The sequence below is a fragment of the Ipomoea triloba genome, chromosome 12 (assembly GCF_003576645.1).
Source record: "Ipomoea triloba cultivar NCNSP0323 chromosome 12, ASM357664v1".
Lineage (NCBI taxonomy): Eukaryota > Viridiplantae > Streptophyta > Magnoliopsida > Solanales > Convolvulaceae > Ipomoea > Ipomoea triloba.
Window position 1 is genome coordinate 21,796,390 of NC_044927.1, and position 9,146 is coordinate 21,805,535.

The 9,146-nt window shown below is 30.5% G+C and overlaps 1 protein-coding gene across 1 annotated transcript; it reads left to right on the forward strand.

Moving 5' to 3' along the window:
* The first annotated feature begins 3,167 nt into the window (after positions 1–3,167).
* Positions 3,168–3,928, forward strand: LOC116000299 (E3 ubiquitin-protein ligase RHA1B-like). Its single transcript, XM_031240370.1, has one exon. The coding sequence runs from the start codon at positions 3,244–3,246 to the stop codon at positions 3,742–3,744; it is 501 nt and encodes a 166-aa protein (XP_031096230.1). The 5' UTR covers positions 3,168–3,243; the 3' UTR covers positions 3,745–3,928.
* Positions 3,929–9,146: the final 5,218 nt, after the last annotated feature.

Consider the following 9,146-nt stretch of genomic DNA (forward strand, 5'->3'; position numbering starts at 1 on the left):
AATTGTAATAGGCTTTAGTAGAATATAAGTTGTTTGGTAGTAAATAAAAATTGAAATCAAAGCAAATAAATTAAATAAATATGTATAATTATAATATATATATATATATATATATATGTATGTATATATGTTTATGTGCATATATATTAATTGCAGTTGCATATTGAATGCACAGAAGTACAATGACATTTTTATTTATTTATTACTTTTAAATTTCTTCCTCGTTTTTTAATCTATTGTTCAAAAGTAGGGAATGAGAAAGGTAATGTGTTTTATACTTAAGGAATTTGAATCCAATCCAATAGTAAGATAATTAAAATAGGCAATAAACAAATATAGTAATGTGTATTAAATCCGATACGTAGAATACAAAAGTCTCCAACCAAATGCAACTTAAGCCACTAAGAAATATAATTGTGTATTCATTACTAACTGTAATTTTTGGCATAATGATAGACGCTCCGTCTTTTACATTTTAAAATTAATTAAAGTTGCGTTCATCCATTAGTGACTTAGTGTTAACCTTGCACACAAAAAGCGAAATTTCTAGAACCCCACACTCTGACCTGACAGGATTTATGAATGTGGTAATAAATTACTCTGACTTAGTGATCTATTTGGTGGGAAGACCAGTGCATAGTGTCCACCAGAAGCCCACCAAGCTTAGTAATATATATTTGATACATGTATTGCATCTAGATTAGTAGTTGAATAGTCAATTCGATACTAGTGAAATCTTCTGCCATCTTAAAGTAATATTTGTATATATCTTGTAAATATAGCAAGAGCGGATTTGCTCCATTAGACATGTTCACTAAATCACAAACTTTTGTACATACTTTCGTGACCCACTACTACCCTTCACACATTAGCTTAATCTGTATGATTTGGTGGCATCTGTTATTCCTTAATCTGCAGATAGCAAACAGAAATTATATATATTTTTAACTAGGATAGAGAGATCAGAAGTTGATTATGATCATATCCTATCCGATCCGATCACAAACTGATTATTATGACTAATTATAATTACTTTGATTATAAGTTTTAAAATTATATTAAGATTCTAAAATATCTTTATAGTTTAATTGTCTCGCCAGAATAGCACCAACAGGATCTATCTGCAGACTGCAATTCTGCACCGGCAAATTCAGAAAACACAATTTCCCATATATTGCATGCGACACAATTAATGTATTGATTTGGATCTAATTTTAATTTAATATATAGATCTTCTATAATATAATATAATATTATTTTGTCACATAACAATGTTACGTTTTATTCCTCATTTCATTTTCTAATATAGCTGTAATATTTATTAATTATTGTACATGAATTGATTGATCCTACTCATACGTCGCCTACTCAAATTTTTTTATGTAATCTTATCAATGGTCACCACATCAGAAAGTAAAATTGAGCGAGTAGAAATTGGTAGTAGATATAGATCATGTTTAGTAAATGGTTGTTAGTTGATTGGGTTATAGGATATAACTAGTTGATAACGTTAGCTTATTGTAGAAAGCGTTTGATAAATTGGTTGTTAGGTGATAGCTGTTTGATATAATTATTTTTCTCAAAAAGTTAATTGAAAAAAGTTGTTTTGAATAGCTTTTTGAATTTTAACATTTTAGAGTTAGAAAAAATTGATTAACTAAACACTTATATTAATTTTTTTTAATTAAGTCAAATAACTAATAGTGGTCAAATAAGTCAAAATTAATTAATAGACTAACTATTTTAAGTAAACATGATCATACTAGAAATTGTAGTAATTATGTTTGGTAAATTGATAGAATATTATATTGTTGTTGATGGAATATGTTGATTAAAACGCGAAAATCCACAGTGTCATTGTCGCGTGGGGCAACGTTGGAAAGTAAAAAAAGACGATGAAAGAGTGGGTAACGTGATCTAATCAAAGATTTACTGTTCAATCTCATCCACGATGTTACATTTCCTCCTACAACGACAATACATACACACTGTCCACGTCTCTGCCTTTCAATGTCCAATTTCAATAATATTATGTATAATCTCACTTTTAATTTATTTATTTTTATTTACGCAATTTATTTTAATATATTTCGTATTAAAGAAAAAATGAATTACGATTTCTAGATAATAAGAGAAATTCGTAGTTATTGCTCTAGTATGTGGTAAATAAATTACGTGTAATAATTAATGAATTGAACTACATAGAAGAAATAAATCATATTAGAAAGACCTTGTGCGGCAAGCTCGATAAAAAAAAAAGTGTGGACAATTTTTTTTTGAAAATAAAAAGTGTTGACCATAATTAAACTTGTAACTTTGAGATATAATGAATTACTCAAGTTTGACTCTGGTGAAAATTGTCTATTACATTTTTTATTTGAGTTGATCAGTTATAAACAACTTGAGCTTATTTAGTTCCTTGTGTTCTACAAGACGGATTTCACCCGATACGCATCGATAGAGACTGCGAACTTTCCCGTAAAATTACGAATTTTTAAAAATTTGATATATGAACTAGCATGGACTAAAACGAGTCGTTATTACATTGACCATGATCCACATAACTGTGCCACAAAAAAAATACATTATTTAAGTATTGAAAATATATAATCTACATTTAGTACACAAATAATGTACTTTTATTGTATTAAAATGTATTTTTTTTATGGTCCATACATGACAAATTATTATGTAAACTATAAAAAAAGTACATTATTTTTTTTAAATTAAAAATACATTATTTGTGTACTAAATATACGTTATACAAAATAATGTATTTTTTTAATATAAAGTACATTTTAAATATATTAAAAATATATTATTTGTATAATGAAGACACATTATTTTATAATATTTAAATATATTAAAAATATATTATTTGTATAATGAAGGCACATTATTTTATAATATACAAAATAATGTACTTTATATATACAAATAATATACTTTTTTTTTTTATTTATGAATCCACAGTTCTATGTATCTTGATACGCATAATAATGCTCCAACTCTCATAACGTGTCATAATTTTTTGGAGTAAAATCTTGACATATAAAGAGAATTTTACTTATCATTTTCCTTCTTTTCTCAAATCTCAAGCCCTTTCCTGTCTTTTCGCACCCTTCCTTCCCCCTATATAATCCTTTCTTCCATTCCCACCTCTCTCCCCTAGCTCTCTGCTTTGCTTTCCCCCCCCCCTCACAACACTCTCCGATCGGAGAATTTTCGTTTCACGGCGACAATATGGGATTTCCGGTCGGTTATACTGATCTTTTCCTCCCCAAGCTACTGGTTCACGTCCTCACCCTTCTAGGCTTCCTCCGGAGATTCATCACCGCGATTTTCGGCTTTCTCGGCCTCGGCGAGTTCCTGGAACCGGAAATGTCGTTTCCGGCCCGGGAGGAATCGGCGGCGTCGGAGCTCCACTCGGTGTCGGCGGCGCTGATCCGGGAGCTGCTGCCGGTGGTGAAGTTCTCGGAGCTGGTGGAGGCGCCCGAGAGCTGCGCGGTGTGCTTGTACGAATTCGACGGTGAGGATGAGATCCGACGGCTGACGAATTGCCGCCATATCTTCCACCGTAACTGCCTGGACCGGTGGATGGACCACGATCAGAAAACGTGCCCGCTGTGCCGGACGCCGTTCATACCGGAAGATATGCAGGAGAGCTTCAATGAGAGACTGTGGCTGGCCTCCGGGATTTCCGATTTCTACGGCGATTATCCGACGGTTGCCGCCGGTTTGTAGTGCCCGCAATTTACTCGTCTTTTTTTTTTCCTTTTTTATAATATATATATTTTCTTTTATTAAAATAATGTACAGAATATATATATATATATATAACGGGAAAAAGAAAGAATGTAGAATTGTAGAGTTGTAGTTGTAAATTTTGGAAATATGCTAATGAAATTCACAATTACTTTTTTTTTTACTGGTTTTTTTGTTAGTAGTTTAGTACTATTGACTCTTTTATACATACTTTCTCCTACTGAAGTACAAACTGTCAATATTTCTCGTTGAGGTTTGGACTTGAGACTTCTTCTCTCATTTGAGAAGCAACCTGTCTTTTTTTTTTTCTTTTTGGAGCTGTAATAATCAATTATACTGTGTTTCTGTAATTATAAAAGTTTGCGTTCTGGGGCCTATTTGTGAACCTGAGAAATTATGATTATATGATTTTGAAAAAAAAAATAGATTTTTTATTGAAAATAAATCTAATAATAATACGGAATTTTTACATGTGTGCTCACATCCGAAGTATATTTTGTTTAGTACTACTGACCAGTTACAATGTAATATATGTTCATAATTATTTTTTCAACTTATTAAAGTACAAAGAGTCAATACCGCTCCTATTGTCCCTATTGGGCTCGAACCCATGGATTGTTGGGGTGTGTTTGGTTCGCACATGGGAATCGAAATCGAAATGGGTATCAAATAATTGGTAATAGTAATGAGTTTTGGTGAAAGTATTTTGTATGTTTGGTAGTAGGGTGGAATGGAAATGTGATTATTAATAGTTGGAGAAGCGGAGCAGGAAGGGAAATGAAACTCTTATTTTATTAAGGAAAGAGTTTTGCAATTAATGGGGTAATCAAAACTCATAGTAGTGTTCTAAAAATATGTCAACCAAACACTTACAATGACTTTGATACTCATTCCTGATAGTTAAACCTGTCAACCAAACACACCCTTAGTATATATATGTTTTAATATTTTTTTTATAATTCAGAAATCATAGTATTTTAATTTTATCATTTATATATTGATGTAATAATTATTTTGTAGTGTGAAACTATGAATTGGAAATTTTTATTTATAAATTTTAAGAAGTTTTAAAATTTACTAAAATATTTCATAAAAAATTCAATTCATTTAATTCTGAAATATGACGTTCAGCTCGATTAATGGTTAAGTCATGTTACAAATTTGGTTAATTTGGCTCGGTTATTAACCATGATTAATTTGGTTCGATGCATAAAACACATTTAGCTTCTGATGTGGTACTTTTTAGCTAGTGAAATGTAATATTTCTTATAAGTTCATAGAAATGTATTATACTTTATCTAAAACATATTACATGTTTAACGTGAGACAATCACACACATGAAGGTCACAAGAGTCTTAATCCGATTAGGTTCTAAATTAAAACAACTTTTGGAGTACATAAGGTTTTGAACAATTTTCAAAATAATTTAGGTAGCGGAAAATCAAATAAATAAATAAAGATCATAAAAGTCTAAGTCAATTCTATGATTTTTCTCTACTGTTGTTTGTAATAGATAGACATTTCTAAACGTCTTATCAGTTATCACAGTCTCAAAAGATGTAATGTTTTATCCCAAAGAATCAAACTTATTTCAACAAAATCAAAAGTAATTGGTTATGTGGCTAATTTTGAACAATTCTAGAATAGGTTTGGGACATTGTTAGCAGGTTTATGTTGTTTATTGAATAGGTGTCAATGAGTCATTGCTGGCTGGCATTCCTATATCTACCTGGAAAATGATTATATTATTTTGTAAATAATTATTTTAAAATATTATTTTGTGTGTAATCTCTCGAGTAAATAGATAAATTTTCTATATTTATATATCAAAATAGCTAATATTTTTTTTTTTTGAAAACTCAAAATAGCTAATATTGTAGTGAAGAATATGATGAATAATTTCTAGTTATTAGAGAGTTGGACAAAACGGACACTTATTTTTTGTATTTGATGTCATCAATTAAAGATAAAGTGAAGAAAAAAAAAGAAGAAGAAATATGCCAAAGACCTTGTGGTCTAGTGGCACCCAGTTGCACCCCACACATGGACTCTTTGTGCTTCATTGGGTTGAAAAGTTAACAAGATTGGCCTGGCAAACACGCACGAGCGGTGAGCAACAATGTGACCTCTCTGGGGTACAGTCTCAAAAATAGAAATAGACAGGACAAACAGGGCTAGCACAAAAAATCTGTTCACTTTGAATATAATACACATATTATCGCTATCGAGTTTTAAACATTGATTATTTCCTCTAAATATTGTACTTACTAAACTAGTGAGTTAAGTCCGTGCATGACTTTCAATTTTCTGCTATTTGTTGTGTCCCTCCCCTCTTGATGTTCGTGTCCTCTGTCTCCTCCCTTCAATTCATTTGCCATGTTTTATATATTCCATGCTATATGGTAGTATAGTACCCAATACTTATATTGACTTGGCATTCGATTCATTTTCTGATCTACATCAAATTACATCACCTTTTTAGTCTAGTGTTAGGTTATCAAACTTTATTTATTAGATCAGACTTTTCAAATTCAATATATTAACCTAAGAAATATTTCAGGACTAAATAACACAATCAAGATTAAAATTATACCTTGTGATGATACTATCCTATAAGGTATTTAATTAGCTTTTAGTTGAGTGAGTCACAAAAGAACAAAATAGGCATTGAACCATTGCTAAAAGACAAAAGAGATGATCGTCATAACTCTCTCTAAAATTTTAATTTTAAGAAGGATAATAAACTAACTATTTTATATAGTACTTAGCATGTTTCAATTGTGCAGATCAACTCTAACATACCTCATTAACATGTATAAATGTAACGACTGATCACTTGATAGGGAATTCGACTTTCAGTAGTAATGCATATATTCTACTCCCAAGTAATTCTAATTAAATGATTTGGAGTTCTTGTTCTTAGTCTAACATATAGTTAGTCACCTAAAATCATATATATTATTCTTTTGAATCAATACCCATATATCCAACATTCAAATCACTCATTTCATCTCATAAAAATAATTCTAGTGATGTGTCGCATCTGCTTTTAGAAGTCCAAACATAACAGTGATAACACTAAAGTTTTTGCATTTTGCATAGGTGTTATGTTATTTCCATAAGTTAATTGTACAATCTCGTTTTAAACTATGAGTTAAAGACTACTTTAGGTATATACTTAAAAAATTAAACGAATATCACTTGGTAACAATTAAGAATTATATTATTATTATTATTATTATTATTATTATTATTATTATTATTATTATTATTTATTTGAGCACTCGTGCGATCTTAAATGTATTTTAGGAGCCAAAAAAAGAAAGAATAGGTGCTCAACGCGTAATGAAGCTTGTTTTACGTGGACAACTTTCGGCGGTGCCAAGTGGATCACTACAATGTTTATTCGTGTACATTTGAATCCCAAAAAGAAAAAAAAAAAAAAAAAATACAAGAATACTTGGACACAAAATTCATTCTTTAAGTGAAGGATAATGGAAGTATGGAACTAAATAAGTTTAGTAGACAAATACCTTTGGCAGGTAGTGATTATTTCATATGAGAGGTTATGAGATCGACAAGTCATATTATAATGTAATAGAGTTAGTAGTACTTAAAAAAAAATTTAGTAAAAATGTTTTTTTTTTCTATCACAAAACCTGATAGTGGATATATAAATGGTCTATTATCTATCGAGTTCCGGCCGAGTCGAGTACAAATAAAATAAATTTTAGACTCTTGACATATAAAAAGAGAACTTTATTTATATTGGTGATCCTAAAAATATCATGATGATATATTATTAATGGGCTAATATGGTATCTTTCAATTGGACACTTAAGATAATCATATTATGCGTAGATTGTTGATGTGATGATTGGTGAAGTGACAGCGAAATTGACAACTTTTAGTGGTGGTGCCAAACCTTCGTGCCTAGTTTTCCATGCCAATTAGGCATATTCAGGAAAAAGTCCATGGGGTTAGTAGTCAAATTATTAAGTCAGTAAGATTGTACGAGTTGAGTTTCACACTTTTTATAGTGCAAGAATTAAATTAATTGATAATTAAATTGATGTTTTAATTAAAAGTATGTAATATATCGGTATCATTCAATTACGAAGTTTTAGACAATATAGTGACATTTACCAAAAAAAAATATAGTGACATTTAAACCAATATGAAGTGCGTCTTCTAGAAATCTATATAACGGAGTAGGTTTTACTTTAATTCGTTCTTGTATGCGGGTGTGTATTTTGGACTATTCTTTTGCTTACTTGCTCAGATCAATTTTTGTTTTTAGATGCTTAATTTTCAACGTAGAAATTGTCAAATTGAGGTCCAATCCAGAGTGGCGTCATTGTATCAGTTTTAATTTAATAATCCCAACCATAGCTATCAATACAAGCGTGTGCGTATTGTTATGGATTTGTGGCATTCAAATTTTGTCTTCATTCTTGGATGGTTAAGCCGCCCAAGGACACCCCATGCCAATCACAACTTTATCAATTTAATATCAATTGAAATTCTCCTTTTTTTTCTTTTTCTTTTTTTGAAAAATCTGCGCCCACTATTGTAATCTTTAGTCGACAATCTATCATAAAGGTGGTATAGCTTAGGTTATGACTATAACTGATCGGCTTAAATCAAGAAAGCCAAAAACAACTTCAAGAAGTTAAACTTAAAACCTTATAGTTAGTACTTACAAAGATCAAACAAGACACTTTCAAGAGAACATAAGTACAGCCAAGGACCTTGTGATCCAGTGGCATCAAACCATTCCCTTTATACGGGAGGTGGTGGGTTCGAGCCTGTGCTTCAATAGGTTGTGAAAGTAGTTATGAACAGATACTGCATTGTAATAAAGTTAGTAGTATTCAAAAAAAAAAAAAAAGAGTACACTTTCATCTTTTCGGAGTTAAAGGCCAATGTCTATGTAGATTGGTTAGTTATTTTCACGATCACTTATTCACTTTATACCTAAGCTATGGATTTAGGATTGTCCTTTAAAAGATTTGACCTGATTATTTTTATTGATATCATTGAAGTTTATTACCCCACGCTTTATATAATTCTTATTTGATTATTTTATTCTTCCTCTTGTATTAAAACAAATTATTATTAAGAAAAAAATTGCATTTTCGTCCAAGTTATAAAGTAATTATAGAATTTGCTCATGAGTGTTCGTCATATTCACTTTTTGCCCTAAGTTATTATTACCGTTGCACTTTTGTCTCTTTACTAATAAAACATTAGAGGTGAAATTTGCAATTTTAATATAACTCATGGACAAAAAGCAAGCGGACGAAAAATGTACGCTAATGATAATTTAAGGACGAATGGTGAGCATTACCAACTCTTAAAGACAATTATACAATTACCC

What these genes read in the sequence shown, in the direction of transcription:
- LOC116000299 (XM_031240370.1), top strand. Translation starts at nt 3,244, where the DNA reads ATGGGATTTCCGGTCGGTTATACTGATCTTTTCCTCCCCAAGCTACTG.